This window comes from Plectropomus leopardus, chromosome 14, assembly GCF_026936395.1.
Source record: "Plectropomus leopardus strain MGB_pleo_1.0 chromosome 14, ASM2693639v1, whole genome shotgun sequence".
Lineage (NCBI taxonomy): Eukaryota > Metazoa > Chordata > Actinopteri > Perciformes > Serranidae > Plectropomus > Plectropomus leopardus.
Genome location: NC_142189.1, coordinates 19,703,098 through 19,720,987, shown reverse-complemented (window position 1 = coordinate 19,720,987; position 17,890 = coordinate 19,703,098). Strand labels below are relative to the sequence as shown.

The window sequence follows — 17,890 nt, the reverse complement described above, 5'->3', positions numbered from 1 at the left end:
ATTTGGGACATCTACGAATCTTGAAATGTAAGAACTGTTGGAGTGTTATGGAGATAGATTTATCATAGTGTGTGAACACATTGACAATACATGTGTCAAAACACCCTCCACAAATATAAGATCCGTAAACTAAAAAAAAAAGAATATTTTGCTACTACTTGCTACATGTTTTTTCTCTTGTCATTTATTTGAAATTGTTTCAGATATGTTACAAAAATATTTTTTAATATTTTAAAGCGAATAATATAGCCTACCTGTAGCATGTGCTGTATAATTTGAAAAATTGTTTAAAAAAAAAAAAACGAAAAAAAAAAACGTTCATAGCCATGACGGAGTCGTCCTTCCCTCGAGGATGAGTGAAAGGATCTGATTGGACGACAGGTCGGTCCGTCATTTTTGTGGGCGGTGCTTACGGAATAACAGTGCAGCTCCATCTTTGTAGGATTTGACAGGAGCTTTGACCTGTGTCGAAGAGGAGCGCGAGCCTCGGGCTGAACAAGTACATCCTCACCATGACTACAGCAGCTTAGAGACCTGTTTCTCACACAGAGACAGAGGGCTCTCATCTCAACGGACAGCGAGACGATATATTCACATGACCCTCAAAAATGCCCAATTTCAGTGCTCTCTGTGGACCGGTGGAAATCCAACGGAACTAATGGGACACGCGGGCTTAAAATAAATCCTTTTTGGTGAATGACACTGTATCAGAAAACCTACGTGATAGCGACAGAGAGACACACACGGAAGTGCGGACATGGCTGACAGAACTGCTCCCAACTGCCACCTGAGACTGGAGTGGGTGTACGGATACCGGGGACATCAGTGCCGCAACAACCTGTACTACACCGCCGCCAAGGAAATAGTCTATTTTGTCGCCGGTGTGGGAGTTGTGTACAACACCCGGGAGCACAAGCAGAAATTTTACCTAGGGCACAACGATGACATAATCAGGTAAATAACACACAGTTTGTTTCAGCACCTCGGACAACAATTGACCCACAGCAGAAAATGAATTGATACTGTAGTGTTGTTACTGTAGGTGCTGGTGTCACCTTGTGTAATGTAATATGATATATTTTTTGAGCTCCATAGGAGGCACACACCTACTGAAAAGCATCCCAGGAGTTTGTAAGGGGCTTCGGTGTCATCCAGCAGGGCAGATGCTTTTTGCCAGCCCTCCAGATTGAAGGGTCTCGCACTACTTAAGATTACACAGCTGCCACTCCTCTTGTATATGCACAGCTGCTCTAACATTAGTGGCAATCATCAAACCTAAATGAATTATTTGATCTATAAAATATGAAGAAATGCCACTTAAAATGCTTCCTGTGCTCAAGATTATGTTTTTAGATATAATCAGTTTATAAAGATATCACACCAAGAAAAGCAGCAAACGGAGAATTAAATAGATGTCATTTTTTTGTCAATATATGACTTACCCCTTTGAAACCTGGGCAAACTGGTTTCATTTCTTTCAGAAACACAAGGACAAGCCAAAAATTGTATTAAAAAAAGTTGCAAGAAAATTACCAGAAAATAGCCTATACAAAAGAGTAAAAAATAAAAAAAAATAAAAAAGTTTAGAAAATGAACAAAAGAATTGTTTATTTATTTTATAATATTTTTGTAACATAACATTCAAATACAAAAATATTATAATCATAAATATAGTTTTCTGGACACAGTTCACTATTTTTTTGAATAATTTTCTTAAAATCCCCCTTTTTTAAAAGTAATTTTAGGGTCATTTTCTTGTCACCTTTATTGCCAGGTTTGTCATTGTCTTTTCCCCATGTTTTTACACCAATCAAACCAATTCCAGGTTCCAAAGCGTTAAATGATTAATTGATTATCAAAATAGTTGACCATTCATTTGCTGCAGATTGCTTTAACAATGATTTGTGAACATTTCTTTCTTTTTCTTTCTTTTTTTATTGGAAGAACAATACAAGGCATATAAATCATAGAGCAAACAATAATTCTTCCATTTTTCCCTCATCGTTTTCTCTGATTATTCAATTATTATTCTGAGACCATACTACAATTACACTGCTGCCATTCTTTTAGCTGCAGAACTGCAAGATTATTAAGCTACTTTAGAATTAAACATCAAACCTATTTCATCTATAAGATGGGGGAAACGCCAATTGCAGTGTTTCCTGAGCTTAAGGTAATGACTTAAAATGTTGTTCTTTCATCTGAGATATTTAATTAATTAAAAAAATACACCAAGAAAAGCGGTAAATCCAGTCATCAGAGAATGTCATTTTTTGTAAAATAAACAAACGACTCAAAAGATTTAAAGAAACAATTTCTTTTTATTTACATATATAAAAACACAAAATAACAATACAAAAACTAGACAAGACAATATCCCCTTCCCTCTTCCCACCACGTCCCAGCCCTATTACAGATCTACCTTGCCAACCATGTCAGCAAGGTCAAATACACAAAACTAAATAAGACATAACAAAACATAACATGAGAGATATTACATAGATAAATATCCACAGGGCGTACCATTACAGTTACGGCAGTGAGTCTACAACAAGTCAGTCAATAAATTGCAGACATAGCGAGTCCATACGGTCTCTATAGGGTTGCCATATCTTGATAAACTGATCATATCTGCTTATCGTAATATACGTTGTTTTCTCCAGAGGTACATTTATTCATTTCTGAGCACCATTTTGACATAGTTAAAGGGCAATCTGGCTTCCAAGTTAGAGCTATACATTTTCTTGCAACAGCAACATTGTTGTTTCTGAAATTTAGAGCAGTAGGTTTAACAAGTAAACATAACTCTGGCTCTATTGGAAAGGAGAACTGACTTAAATGATTAATTGATTATCAAAATAGTTGACTATTCATTTTCTGCAGATTGCTTAAACAATGAATCATGAACAGATTAGATTTTTTTGTAATGGGAGAACAAAGGCATACAAATAACAGAGCAATCAAGAATTCTTCCATTTTTTCCACAATGTTTTCTCCTCTTACCCTCCCACCTCCAAAAGAGAGACCATCGCAGAAATAAAGGCAATAACTGAAATCACAATAACGGCAACAATCAAAACAAGACTTATGGGTAGCAGTGACACCAAAATGTATTAATACACTACACATAAGATAAGGAAATAATGAACAAATAATTAGATGAAAATGAAACAAAAGAGAGAGAAACAAACAAGGGGGCTCAGTTGTCACAACCAGACAAGAAGGTCAGAGAATCAATATAAGTCAGGAGAGGATAAGGATAAGTAAAGGAAAATCTAAATTTCTCCGGTCTAATGGGCATGACTGGCACAGCTGGTTTTGTCTCTATCTGGCAGAAGACATGTTTCAACATATTTTAAAAGCTTTGATAAAACAGCTGCATGTCCTTTTCTCTCCAGCACAAGAGGAGCCATGCATGTAGATTTTGGGAGCTACGCAGAGGAAATATCACCCTGAATATTTAGAGCATGTGCATTTGCCCAACATTAAAGACCATAAATTGATGCAGAAAAGGCACAGATTGGTGCAACAAAATCACCAGACTGTAGGAAATGATGTGTTTGATGCTCAAACCCAAACCCATCATATGCCCTCCTCTACCTTCCCATGTAAAAAGAAAACCTACACCCTTGTGGGGAGCAATAATACTGATGTGCAATTCTGAAAACTGCACTTAGCTGTCCTTGAAAGCATCCTTGGAGTTGAAAGCTTTCTGTGGGTTGTGGTAACTCAAACAAACCTTGAATCATTTTCTCTTTGATAAAACACCGCAAAGTCACCCGTGTTGCATCACTCGCATTAGTGATCCTGCCTTATTCCAACTGTTTTCTCAGCACGCAAAACAACAACAACATGTGTCCAACGCTCCAGTGCTTGTGTTGACGTGTGTGTGGGTTGGCCTGGAGATGACTAGCGTTATATACTGTGTCGGTAGTCAGCTGGACTCCTGCTCCATTATTGATGAGACAATAGGGATACTAACCCTCGGCTGCCCCGTGGGTGAAGTGCCTGAGTTCAAACACTTAGCTGGAGGAGTCACTGGCTGCATTTGCAACAGTAATGAATATGCTAATATAAGAAATAGCCATCAAATTGGCCATCTGTACATTTGTTCTCACTGTTGTACGCATATTTGTGAGGATTCAGTCCAATCAGGCTTCTTATTGAGTCCTCAGGTCTTTTTTTCTGCAGCTGGGCCGTTAAATAGATACAAAGCTTTGGCAATATGAACACATTTACTGAACAATTTCTACACAGATCTCTTGAGCTGCCTGTTATTGTTGACACAGACCAGTTAATAGTCATTTGAAATGCAGATCTCAGAGGAGTGCTTGTGAAGCTCTCATAAACACTTCCTTTGACTTAGACTGGCACGACCAGGAGCAGTCCTCAGCAGATTCAGTGCTGAATAACTGTCTGACTGCTCTCACGTTGCACTAACTCATGTGGAATAGATACAGCCCCCTCAGATAGCACCGTCTCTCTCTCTGTTTCCCTCTTTGTTGCTCTTGTTTTCCGTTTTCTCATTCTATTTTGGTTGTTTGTGAGCTACATATTAAGTGGTGTTTTACTTCATCAATTAATTGCTGGCCTTGTTTCCCCCATTTGGTTTTATCTTGCTTTGCAGCCTCTTTTAACTGGTCGGATGTAGAGGAGCTAATAAGCAGGTTTTCACAAAGGCTCAGCTGTTCATGACAGTGCAACAAGGGTACAAGATAGTCTGGCCTTCCCTCGCTGGTCAGGTACTTAAATTAGATTCACAGGTTATTGGGCAATAACATAAAAGACTAGGGATGTTAAAGTGCTGTAGTTAAAACACAATTCCCCCTCGAGTCATGTTAGTAAAATGAGCAGCATAAACTGTTATTTGCAGTCTTTTTCTCACATCTTTCTGTAGTGTTCCCAGCAGCTCAGATATGTATTCAAGTCTAAAACTCAAAGAACTGGAGGCTACTGCGAAAAAACCTGCAGGAGTCAGTACCACAAAGCTTAATCTCTCCCTTTTTGCAATCATGCTGACATGCAGGACATGCACACGCTCACCTGAACAATGCACACAAATGCATTTGAAAAATAGACATAACATGCACACTAAAAATAAGCAGAATCCTGGGATGACTAAAGTGTGTAATCACATTGAGTTCTCATGACTGTTGCAAAACAGCACGTGCAATCCAGTTTAGGTAATGAAGGGTGGAGGGTACATAACATATTTATTCATATTTTGAATCAGTAAGAATGTTCATTTCTGCACCAAAATCAAATGTTTATTGGCATCAGCATCTAAAAATGTCAAAAGACTGCATCAACACTAGCTTTGTTGTCTGCTGTCATTCAAAATCTTGGCTTATTCATGTTCTTTGTCATGATAGAGCACAAGAGTTAATGAGAGGGTTTTATGGACGAAGGAATAAAAGGCCATCTCATGTTACAATATCTTGTTAACATTATGATGGACCACAGCCAGAGTTATGGATTATAGATGCCAGACTGGTCTTGTTTCAGTGAGCCTTGGAGAGACGCAGTGAATTCATTTCCATTAATATCGCTGGAGAATTTTTATTGAGCTCCTAAAAAAATTACTTTTCCCTGTTAGAATTAGCAGCATGGTGCATGCAATAAAACGTGTCAGGTTTGCAGAGAAGAGTCTTGCACCTCTATTCTGTGAACTGTGTGAGCAAATGTGAACTAACTCTGCATATTAATGTGTGAGCTTAAAGTCAAAAGTACAAAAACAGACACCCATGTTATATTAAGTGAGAGTGTTTTTATAAACATGCAATATTTTAGTTTCTAACAACATTATTATTACACAAATTAAAACTCTGCATGTGAAATAAATGACATAAGTGTGTTGTCAGGCAATTAGTATTGACAGCGGCCATGATAGATAATAGATATGATTTAGGCATTCCTGTATCTATCTTTTTTTTGTTTTTTAATGTAGAATTATTCACCGTTGAGGTTTGTGCTATATATTTTCTAAAACACTGTCTTCTGTGAGCTTTTCTGTGGATTTTAGTCTCAGTAGAATGTCAGTCACCACCCTATTCAATAATTTATGACTGCATCAAACCATGCTCATAAATTTGAATTACCATAACCGAAAAGAACAAAAAGGTCAAATAAAATGAGATCTGGTGAGAAGATTGTAGCAAAAAGGCATCATCTCAATAACCTTTACTGCTGGTGACAATGTTGTCTACTTCCTCTTGCTTCGTACCTTTTACACATATTTTTAGGTGCTCTGTGCAGAGTGTCAGTGAGATGCCGAGGTCTTAGGTCTCATCATCACTGTGAGTAGCTGTCTAGCCTCTAAAGAGCACATCTGTCCGCCCCAATTAGGATCCTCCAGAGTTCAGTACAGTTACTTAGCACAGTGCCATGATTCAGCATTGTTGTCGCTGAGATTAAAGAAGTCTCATTTAAGTTGTGAAGTTATGAATGTTTTACACAGATGAGGCAGAAGCGGATTCACATGCTCAGATATCGTTGTCCTCACTTTAGCCTCACCAGGAAACAGCCCAGGTGTCAATGATGCCAAACTTTAAAGCGACAGTTCATCCCCAAATCAGAGTTACATTTTTTTTCTCTTACCTGTAGTGCTATTTATCAATCTAGATTGATCTGGTGTGACTTGCAGGGTGATGGAGATATCGGCCAAAGAGATGTCTGCTTTCTCTTGAATATAGCGGAGCTACCTGCAAATAATCAAAAGGTCAAATAAGTAGGACTGAAGCAATTAGTATCCATTCACAGTTGATTAACAATTATTGTTGCAGCCCTTCTAGTATGTTTAATACATTTTGTCAAAATATCCCTGGTGATATTTAGTCTGGTATCAGGTCTTTATTATATTTATTAGGGCTACAACCAATGGTCACTTTAATTTTTGATCATTTAATTTTTGATCTTTTAATTACATTTTTTAAGAGATTGATTAATCATTATCAATTTAGTCATAAAATTATGAGAAAATGGTTGTACATGTTCCCAGAGCAACCAAAACCCAAAGATATTAAATATGCAGCGATATAAAACAGACAAAAGCACCAAATTCATTTTTTTGAGAAGCAGCAATTCTTTATTTCCCCCTAATAAATGACTTTACAAATTATTTCATTATTAAATCAATTATTTTTTTAAATCAAAGTATTAGAGGACTAAAACATTTCTGACACTCAGTTTATAATCTGTGGCAGAACTTTTTTCTCCTGGTTACCATCATGTCACGTTAAGCCAGAATCCAGCCTGAGGTTTTTCTCCTTTTCTCCTTCTTCTTCTCTGTCCGTTAGCAGAGCAGAGCGCCACGACACTTGTTTATCTGATTCCAGATTTTGTGCAGCGTGCGTGCGCTGTATGGGCAGGTGTTTTAGATGGGAGTTTGATGGGCATCTAGATTAAAAACTCTCTGTGGAATCCTGGGAAATATCCCGTACTGTATAGACCTTTAGAAATGTGCTAATCCTCTGCCTCTTTTTAATCCACTGTAGGCAAAATCAGACAATGGAAACTACTGCGTAGGAAAAGTAGTCTCAGAAGCTCACCACATCATGAAGGTCTTTCATTATTCCTGTCCATATTTAATAAAAAGAAAAAAGATTGTTGGAGAAGTGAAAAATGCTCGTGCTGGAGCGGGTAAAGGTATGAATGTGCTTATCTATTTAGCTTAGTTGACCCTCGTTTCCTCCTGCTGCATCTCTGCGTCATCACCATGACAAGAAATCATCTTCTCAGGCTATTTATTTGCCTGGTATCTATATGAAAACAGGTTTAATTGCTGCAGTATTTAGCTAGTTTTGTACTACAGGACTCGGCAGATGGAAGACAGCCGCATCAAACAGCCGTAGCCTATATCAAACAAGAGAACTGCGGTGAGGCACTGCAGGCTAAGTCATTAGTGATGGCATTTAGCAAGCTCTTCAGCTGACAGAAATGTAAATGAAACAGCAATCTTGTTGTTGTTGGCTCCAAGACCGCACTGGATTTCCCATGCTGTAACATGGACATGGCACAAAGCTGGTAGGATATAAGACATAACTGCAGTGAAAGTCCGGCTGAGTGTCAGCGCTTCCTGCAAGTACTTTTGGCCTCAGATTGACTCCATAGCTGTTGGACACATTTTATTCTACAGCGTTTCATGTTGTACCAGACGGATTTGTTGCGCACTACCTGCTCGTGCCAAAGCAGTTTTCTCAGCTGTGTCTGTCTGCATCTCAAAGTGTTCCAATCATTTTTTCCCTCTCTTCCTCTGAATGCTATTTATAGCCGCTTTGCTCTGATTATATAATTCATAAAAAGTAAGATGTGGAAATTGTGCCAGGTTGGAGAGAGGTTCAACAGAGAAGGTGGGGAAGCGGAGGTGATCAGAGAGAGAACAAGAAGAGAGAGGGTTGAGGGAGGACAAAGATCCGGCCTGTCACATCTCGCCCACCAGCTTTCAGAGACGTCACGCCGCCAAAGCTTTGTCAAGTCCGTGGTGACGTTTCGAATGCAGATGAGGTGTCTTGAGTCAGACAGAAAGATTCAGCCTGAGAACCTAAGAGGACAGAGAAAAAGAGGTGTATGGAAACTGTGAGAAAGTAAAAGTGTAAGAGGGCCTTGTTTGTCACAAGCTGCTTGGACTCGGCAGGTCGAGGCTGCCCGGCCTGTGAAGCCTCATCCAGCCGGCTGCCTGAATACAAGCCAGGATTAGAAATTCTGGAGAGCAGTTGGCAAAACAGGCAGCTTGATTGTAATGGAGGGAGCTCCGTCGCAGCATGAAATATATAGGCCAGGACAAGGCAAGAGGAAGAATTGCCCAGTGAATCACTCAGGCCTGCCTGGAACGTGACTGGCGGCCGCTGAAAGGCTGGGCGGAGCAGGGGGAGGGAGTGACAGCTTTATACAGCAGGCTGTTGCTCAGCTGTAGAGTGGGAATGCTTGTGGGTGGGGGAGGTACGAGTGAAGAGGAGGGGAGGGGAGGGGGGAGATTATGTAACAGTGTTACAAACATATGCCTGGTGATGCGAGGAAACCCCACATGAATTAGAAAAGGTGAAATGGGCAGAGAATAGTTCAAAGGATGCTGAAAAAAGGCACAAAAATAGAGAAAAATGGAATTTGCAGATTCACCAATAGTGCTTTTTATACTCTGTGAACACCCTGTAGGCACGCATGAAGCCAGGCTGTGTATTTGAGCATGACTGAGTTAATTGGACCATGTCACCTCATCAAGCTGCCCCTCTACTTCAGACCCATCACAGACTTAATGTGCTCATCTCATCCCAGTGGTTTCCGCCGGGAGGATGAATCCCTCGTCTGCTCCCGGCACACATACATAAGCACGCAAATGGCAACGCTAACCAGATGTTTTCTCTCCCCTCTCTCTCTCTGTACAGTTTAGCTCTGCATCCGGAGCGTGTGTTGGTGGCCACAGGACAGGTGGGCAAGGAGCCTTACATCTGTGTATGGGACTCCTACACAGTGCAGACTGTGTCCATCCTCAAGGATGTGCACACACATGGCATCGCCTGCCTGGCCTTCGACTTGGAGGGACAGGTATAACACAATAATCTTCAAATGATGAGAATCCACTGAGGCTTGGGTGGTATCTAATTTTTCACTCAGCTGTGGAATGGCGAATGGTTGAGGTATATATGATGGTATAAGTGTGTGGTGCATTTTCAGCATGACGTGCGTGGTTTTCAGCAAAAATAGACAGTGAAAATGGCCTTTTGATAATTTTATTGACTCTATACCACATTGTACTACAGTTTCAATGACTTTATCTTACACAGACAAGATGAAATAAAAATTTATCTGTTTGACTCAACTTTTCCCGATTCTATTTCAAAATAAAAGCCCAACGTTTCTGCAGCAACAGAATTCCTTCAGTTGTTGACACAAGGCATTTTACCATGAAACAAAGCAGGACCATGTTGCTGACAATGCAGGAGCTTGCACAGCTTCTGAAATGAGTGAAGTATGTGCTGTTAATTGTAGAAATACAATATTCATAACAGTAGGCAGCTCTGCAGCAGTGATGCAGCAATAAATGCTGCCAGTGTGAACACACACTGCTCATGCATGCAGTATGAAGTTAATAGAAAGTTGAAGGTCTGTATTAAATCCTACCGTTTGGATTTCTAAATACCCAGGTATACTGTAATACCCTGACAAGTGCCCATGCCTACAATCGGGCACAGAATCATCCAGGGAATTGACTGTTCCCTAGCATTGTTTGAATTGCAGCTCTTTTTATTATTATTTCTTCCACAGGGCACTAGTTTCTGCTCTGTAGAAAAGAACACAGACAGACAGACTGAAAGTGTCAACAGAAGTGTTCATTTTAAGAGGCACAGCAGCAGCAATCAAAACTCCACTCAAGAGCTGCAGGCTGGCTTTTGCAGCCCGCCTGCTGGGCTGAGTTTTTGAATGACACATCTGTGATTACTCCAGCAGTATTGACTGGACAGCTACACCCAGACAGGCTTTACTTGGTAGATTTTACAGGAAAACAGTCAGCCACAGTGATTGATGCTTTGCATCAGACTTTGACAGGACCTGGTTGCGTTAGGTGAAAAAAGCTTTAGCACATAAGGAACCTTTAAATACTCATGGGAGAAACTAAGCATCTGGACCATGCAACATATTCACATTTTGTGGAACTTGCTTTGAGCCTTTTCATGTTGTCTTCCCAGCCAACTCCCTGTAGACTTGCCACCAGTTAATATTTACACACCGCAACCTCCACCCAATGTTGATTTTGACTATAAAAATCAATACAGTGAAAAAACATCTCCAGGTTTTTATCCTTGCACGTTTCTCTCTTCTTCCCATAGGAGCTCTCACAGCAGAGTTATACCTCCTGTGTTTTGCAGTAAGAGACAGGGAGATGACCCCGTGCTATTTTCCTGCTTGGGTAGAGAGCTTGGGGATTTAGATAGAATGTGACAGTGTTTAAAGCCAGAGGAGGCTCCATCGCTTCTCAGTTTAGCGGCTCTATTTACTCTCCATCTCTTCTCTTCCTGGATTAGAGGAAGTCGAAGCTGAACTCAGGACAATCCAGAGGAATATCCTGTGTCATTACCCTGTCCATGTATTACAGCAATATCAAAATATACCCTGACGTTTGAGATGTCGCTTCTAGGTATTTCAATATGAGCTGCAGTTGTGATGACTGGTAAGAGGAGTGTAATTCATGACCTTTGTTTTATTTTATTTATGTTGTTTTGAGTGTTTTAGCCAGTTGTCTACATGTCACATCATGTTTTGGTTGAGGTTACATGTGGTTGCTCATGTTCTGATTAAAAACGTTACGGTACACGTGATTGCACACAATCATTAAACTCTCATTAACCCTCAGAAAGAAAATGTAAAAAATGCCCTTTTATCTAAGCTGTCATATTTCATAAACGCCAACTTTCAAAATTGCAGTATATTAGCTAAACAATAAGTCCACAATCATGCTAGCAACTTTCTAAAGCTTTACTGAGGCACTTGGAGCTGAATGCTAACTTCACCATGCTAACATGCTGGTGTTTAGCAGGTTTAAAGTGTACCAGCACTGTAGTGTAGCATGTTAGCATGCTAACACTTGCTAATTAGCACTCCACACACAGGGTAACTGAAGCTAATTGAATGTGATTAGTTTTTGAAGATATTTGTTCATAAACTAAAGTACTGGGCCAAGGCCTGGACAGTGACCCAACACACCAAACTCTGACATTCTTGAGACCCCCCAGCATCAGTTTTAGATGCTTAGGGAGAGCATGTCAATTTATGGCAGCCCTACTACGATTTGGCAAAATTTTGACCTGGTTGTAGTGCTAGAGCAGGGTTTCCAAAACCTCTACTCGAGTGCATGTTTTAAAGCTTTCCCTGATCCAACACAGCTGATTCAAATGATCAACTCGTTATGAACTCCTGAATCTGCTTACTGACAAGCTGCTCATTTAAATCCACTGTGTTGCACCAGGGAGAGATCTTAAACACACCAGACAAGGTGGTACTCGAGGAGGGCTTTGGAGTTGCCACAGAGTTCACCAAAGTTATCACAGATCCCCCTTAAAGGAACATGGATGTTACCACCAAATTTCATGGCACCTTTCAAATCATTGTTGAAATATTATGCTAAAGAAAAATCAGGGCATCACCAAAGTCACTAGGATTTATCATCTGGGGACCATGAATGTCTGTAAAAAAGAAATTCAAGGCAATTCCTCCAAAAGTTGTTGAGATATTTCAGTCTGGACTAAAGTGGGGGACCAACTGACAGTCCGACATCCCTTGAGCCTCACCACTAGTGTGGCTAAAAAAATTGCTAGAGCTTTTTAAGTACGGATGGACTTTTCAACACCCTCATCAACATGGTTTCACAAGGTTTCGTCATGCGGGGCCTCTTTGCTCATCATTAAAATACACACCTCTCTAAAAAACAAGGTAAAATAGTGCAAATGCCTCAGCAGAGACTTGTATTCATAGCCAAACATTGATTCAGCAATGGATCAAAGAGGACATCCTCTATCATGTAAAGCAAGCTGCAGAGTGAAGAAGGGTTTCCATAAGAGCTGCTCTCTTCTGCTCCACTGCTGCTGCTGCCTACTCACTCAGTCAGCTATAGGAGGCTCCTCCAGCAAAAGCACTCAAATGTGCTCACTGGAAGTGCCAGGGGCTGGACAACTGTTCTGTTCTGCTCTGAAGCCGTTATTAGCCCTTTCATTGAGGCCTGCCATGCCACAGTGGAGGTAGCATAGTTTGCTTTGCGGTGATTAGTGCAACAGAGCAGAGTCAGTTCAATCTGTGATGTCTTTTTTCTTTTTGCTCTCTTCGCAGTGTCTGGTGTCTGTGGGTTTGGACTCTAAAAACACAATCTGTGTGTGGGACTGGAGGAGAGGGAAGGTTTTGGCAGCCGCTCCTGGTCATACAGACAGGGTAAACACTTTCTTCCTCCCCTGACTCTGTCACAAGCTCAGTATCGACCGCCTCAATTAGCTTTAAACGCGGGATGGAGCGCCTGCCCAAAGGGGACATAAACAAGTTAGGCCTGATTGATTGTGAGCGTTCCAGAGCCCATCTGAAAGGGTGCACAGCTAATGAAAAGGAATTTTAAAAAGATGAAATACAGGCAGCTGTTGTTTTCTAATGCAGCCCACACACACATTATAACGCAGTCTGTGCGAAGACACACATGCACACACACACACATTTCTCATTCAGTTTCCTTTGTTGTGCTTATATTTTTGTCCTCTTTCTACCCTAAGCCTTTTGTTAAAAATCTGATCAGTAGAAGTCCAGAATAGGGGTTAGTATGACCACTGATTTCCTGAATCATTGCAATTTTGTTTTTGATTCGATGCAGTATCCATTCAATGAAGGATATTTCAGCTACAATACCAAATTTGCTTGAATATGAAAAAGATTACCAGAGAATTAACACATGTAAATTTTTCAAGGAATTTGTGTATTTAAAGAAACTACAGATAAAGTACACATCAGATCTTATCAAGACTATGGTCTTTAATAATTCAGCTTCAGGGACTGTTAAATACTGACAAGATAAACAGGGTTAAAGCTTTCCATATCCGTGGTTAAAGGCATGTCATTAAAGATTCCTCTTAGATTTTATAAATGAATGTCAGATAACTGAAATGAAGATTGATTAGATTTCTTTTTTTCTGTAACATAATTTTGAACATATAATTAAGAGATATATAACAATATAGTTTTTTGGACATATTCACCCATTTTTTGATAATATGTAATAAGCTACCATACGTAATATTTAATGAACCTCCAGCTGATTTTCATATCATTTCCATGTAAACTTTTGCTCAGTTTTTGCAGTTTGTGGTACATTTCTTGCTAGGTTACTCATTATATTTTTCCCAGTGTTTTTTAAAGAAATCACACTAATTTTCTCAGGTTTCAGAGGTTTAAATGCTTGTGAAAGGCATCTGAATGCAGCTTAAAAAAAAAACTAATGTCGATCTAGGTGTTAACGGGTTAACCCAACCCTCGTCCACAATTCCGGTTATATTTGAATAAGATTAACTAGATGAACGTTACTTTAAATAGATACATGAAGGATCAAAATCCTGCATAATAATATACATAATGTGACAATGTATCAATATTCATTGCATTGTGTTTTTTCCTTACAGATATTTGACATATCGTGGGATTTGTACCAGCCGAGCAAGCTTGTAAGCTGTGGTGTCAAACATATCAAGGTACAGCAACTTCCTGGTCATTTAACACCCTGTAGATTACAGTCGGCTCTTGAGAGTTGCAGTTCTTGTGCCTCATTTACATAATATTTGAAAACAGATTATACATTTTGAGGAAGTCTGAAGAATCCGCTGGCTCCGTGCCCCCTTCTCCCCAGCCTGCTCTGCTTTATCACCACGACCATATCAAAGTCTTAAAATAGATGTATGCAAATTCACTTTATTCCAGAGTCCATGGTTATTAGGCACTTAACATAAGTAGGACAGGCAGTGACTCACAGTCTCTTCCCTCAAATTTGTAGTAATCTGCACTGCAGGGAGGAAAAATGTTGGCTTTTTATTATGAGGAACCATGACTCTGCTACTCAGCTCCCCTTCCCAGCTCTCCTCATTCAGCTTTTAAAAACACTCTGCCGTACAAACTGCAGCTGTGCTTGCGTCCCTTCTCAGGCTATCTCTATCACTTCTTTTTCACAGAAGAGTGGCGTTCATAAATATTTAATGAGTTCATGCAGGGTGTCTTCCTCAAGCCTTCCCTTGGGATGTATAGTAGTGTTCCTTGAGCGGCATGGCCATTAGGAAATAACAAGGAGTCCAGAGCCACAGAGGAAGCTTACTTCCAAACACCAGGAGGAGAGTGAATCATTCTCAGAAAGGAAATGTGACCACTAGCCCTGCAAGGCTAAACATTGCAGTACTTGATGCATTCAGAAGGTTTAGCCTACTGTACGTATTCCCCAGTGGTGTAACATGTCACTGATGACTCCCTCCTCTCAATCCAGCTTGGACCTGCCTCCTCTCGTAGTAATTCCCCCCTGAACTCTTCCCCCACCGCCGTGGCATAGAAACCCCCTCCGGCTCCACCCAACCCCCCCAGTCCACGCTCAATCCTCCAGTCTTTCCCCTCCTCCTCTACCTCTTTTTCCCTCCCTCCTGGTTTCCTGATGCCAAGGCAATCCAGCAATTGTCCTGCATAATTCCCCAGCCTTCACCCTGCGGACCATGTGACATCTGCTCCCCGGCCCTGTGCTCGCTCAGCGATTATAGCACTCAGAGCATCCAGGAGATTTAGTCCCAGTAATCCACTCACTTGTGGGCTGAGGAAAACACAACCTCCTGTGACGAGGACAGAGGCTGCTGGCGATGCTCTCCGCCTCGTGCAGCTCCTCCTAGCTAATTATACAGTCATTTGTGTTTTGATTTGTTCAGGACAACTCAGACCTCACTTTGGCTCTCCTCAAGCCATCCACACACAGAAACACCGCACCTACCAATCATCTGCCTGCTGCCTTAATAGTTGTTGATGAAAAGCTGCTTAAGGGACCGTGCCACTGGTTTTGCATGTTGTAGCCCAGTGGCTCCCAACAGTTTTGGCCCGTGACCCCTTAAAACGAAGCATTATCTACTCATCACCAGCTGCACTCATTTCTTTTTTTCTGGTGGCCTAAAGATCAAGTGACTCAAAAAAGGGAAACATTAGAGAAAACATAAAAACAATAAACTAAATTTTTCTGGTTCCTATCCTCTTGATTTTCGCGAGACTCCTCAGATGTATATTGTGACCCCTTAAGGAGGTTCCCGCCCTCAGTTTCGAAACAAGCAGCAACCTCCAGGGATGAAAAATGAAGCCCACGCTGAAGTGCCAAAAACTGTAGTTCCTCAAATGGCCACTTGAGGCTGGTTCCAAACGTGAGTCAATCCCCATAGACCTCCATGTTAAAATCAGGCCCCCGGGAAGTGTTCTGAGTTTTAAAAATAATTTTTTGTAATGGCCAAATTGTACAGTAACTGTAACTGTGTAATGGCCGTCAGGTGATGTCCTGTGGCCCAAAAAGACTTTTCCCCATTGACTTACATTGTGAAAGAGACATATGTAAATTAGTGGACACATTTTTTTTGAGCATCACAACCCCCATGAATTGACCTGTTTCACTATCGGGATTTGATCCATGTGGTCCAGTAACATTTGGAAAGTCTACATGAGCCACATGATTGAATCATTTTATCCTCATTCCAGTTAGCAGAGAGCTAAACTGTAAATGACCAGCTCAGCCGGTGGAAGACTACACAGTGCAGAGCTGATCATTTGGGTAGTTTTATACGCGGCAGTTAAACATTTTTGGCTTCATTAGCCACTGAGCAACATTCAAAGAAATACATGGGGCCCAACGCTGTATCCAGGTCTCTTTATGCATCCATGGATAAATGCCCAATTTAACAAAAGACATAAACATGCTTACAGCTTAGTACAAAAAATAGATTTGGTCTCTAGAGCTGATATCAACATTTATGACAACTGTCTGGGAGTGAATTTGTACATAAGTCACCTGTTTATATCTTATGAAGGCTTTAAGTTATGTGTATTTAAGGGCGTAGCCGCTTTGGGGGACAAACTGAGGTGCCACCCTAGGCTCTTAATCAGATCCACTCCTCGATCGTTTACAGCTCAATCCACTCATCTGAATATGGTCACTGCTGACTCTAGAAATCTAAGATACTAATGGCCAAAATGCCAAATTGGTGACATCACGGTAGCAACATCAATTATTTTTATATAGACTATGGTTGGAAGCCACTGATGTAGTTCCTAAGATATAAGTAAGATATTTAAATGTAGCATTTATTTGATACTGTGCATAGTCCTTTACATAAAAGATTCAGTTAAACCAAAAGACATCAAGTTTGCATGCATTTCTGTCCATTTTATATTATCATTAAGAGTTCTTGCAGTGCTTAAACTACATTATCCTTACACATAAATGCACTGACAAAATCATAATATTGGCTTTATGTTTACTGTGATGGATGGACTCTACCAATATCTTTTCATATACACGAATGAACGAACACTAATGGCTATATCCAAAACTCTAAACCAGGCATGTCAAACCGGTCCACAGGGGGGCCGGTGTGGCTGCAGGTTTTGTTTCCAACCAAGTAGCAGCACACCAGACTTGACTCATTTAATCAACTGATCTCCGTCTTCAGACAGTTGATTGGTCAAACTGTGTGCTCTTGGTTGGTTGGCACAAAAACCTGCAGCCACACCGGCCCCCCTGTGGACCAGTTTGACATGCCTGCTCTAAACTATATGCAGGGTATTCAAAGTACAAGCGTGGCCCCTTCAGTTAGCTTTAAAGAGTGTGTGTCTTCAAACATTTGCATGTATTTGTAGATCACACCAGCTGCCACAGAGGTGAGCTCGAGTTTGACACCATGTGGATGAATGACAGCAGCTTTGAGAAAATCAGCTCCCAGCAATGCTGACAGCCAGTCATCTAGTTCTGCTTTCAGCAAGCTGCCAAAGAGTTGACCCCTGTTAACCAAGCGTTTAGTGCTCTGACACCATTCAGGGTCACCATAGTCTGACAGGGGGGATATTATGAGTGAGATGAAAGAGGTGAGGGGTGATGCGGTAGCTGATGAGTTACCATCCTCTCTGCATTAACTGCACTGAAAAGGTTTTCCTTGGAGTGATGGTGGAGGTAACTGAGCTAATGAAATAACACTAAGCCTGGGTTAAGAGGAGACGCTCCTGATATATCAGGAGGTTCTCTGGAGGATGTTTAAGAAATAAAACGTGTTGTTCACAGAAAGCAACACTGTTAACCAAGTCTTGATTTCCATACAAAGCTGTTTCATTTTTTTAGCACATTTTTACCTCTCTACCTTGCTCTCCC

At 40.7% G+C, this 17,890-nt stretch overlaps 1 protein-coding gene across 2 annotated transcripts in view; it reads left to right on the top strand.

Moving 5' to 3' along the window:
* Positions 1–428: 428 nt before the first annotated feature.
* The window catches only part of eml5 (EMAP like 5), a 56,997-nt gene continuing 39,535 nt past the window's right edge, over positions 429–17,890 (top strand). For both annotated transcript variants that reach the window (XM_042500575.2, XM_088087265.1), the window contains exons 1-4: positions 429–954; positions 9,381–9,540; positions 12,817–12,915; positions 14,145–14,213. In XM_042500575.2, coding sequence (XP_042356509.1) covers positions 758–954; positions 9,381–9,540; positions 12,817–12,915; positions 14,145–14,213 — 525 coding nt within the window. In that variant the 5' untranslated portion in view covers positions 429–757. The remainder of the gene's footprint in view (positions 955–9,380; positions 9,541–12,816; positions 12,916–14,144; positions 14,214–17,890) is intronic.